The 444-nt window shown below is 45.7% G+C and overlaps 1 protein-coding gene across 1 annotated transcript; it reads right to left on the bottom strand.

Moving 5' to 3' along the window:
- Positions 1–3: 3 nt before the first annotated feature.
- Positions 4–438, bottom strand: LOC106322312 (ethylene-responsive transcription factor ERF091-like; the record flags this gene model as incomplete). The annotated part of the gene is made up of 1 exon (XM_013760395.1): positions 4–438. A coding segment is annotated over one exon (435 nt), but the record flags the coding sequence as incomplete, so codon positions are not given.
- Between the last annotated feature and the right edge of the window lie 6 nt (positions 439–444).

Genomic DNA, 444 nt, shown 5'->3' with positions numbered 1-444 from the left:
TACTCCTCTGATTCTAACTGCGGCTTTATCGTAAGCCATAGCTGCTTCTTCTGCAGTGTGGAACGTCCCGAGCCAAACTCTAACACCATTTCTCGTCGAATCCCTTATTTCTGCTGCGAATTTCCCCCAAGGACGCCTCCTTACTCCCCTGTATTTCCTTGTTTTGCAAGAAACCGGAGAAGACAGAGAACGTGAACCAGTAGGGTTGGTTAACGGCTCATGATTGGTTTCGCTTGGGAAAGAAGCAATGGAGTCGAGAATCTCGGCCCATTCCTTGGCCTCCATTGACATATCTATGGTTGGAAGGCTTCCTTTTGATTCTTTTGATATGTCATCAAGTGTTGGCAATGCTTCCCAAGTCGTGGAAACTTCTTGAACATGGACTGATCTTGTATCGGTTTCTGGTTTTCTGATGAAGTTCTCCCAAACATTCTTTAGGATCTC

This window comes from Brassica oleracea, unplaced genomic scaffold (genome assembly GCF_000695525.1).
Source record: "Brassica oleracea var. oleracea cultivar TO1000 unplaced genomic scaffold, BOL UnpScaffold14558, whole genome shotgun sequence".
Taxonomy (NCBI): domain Eukaryota; kingdom Viridiplantae; phylum Streptophyta; class Magnoliopsida; order Brassicales; family Brassicaceae; genus Brassica; species Brassica oleracea.
This window is presented reverse-complemented; position numbering and strand designations above follow the sequence as displayed.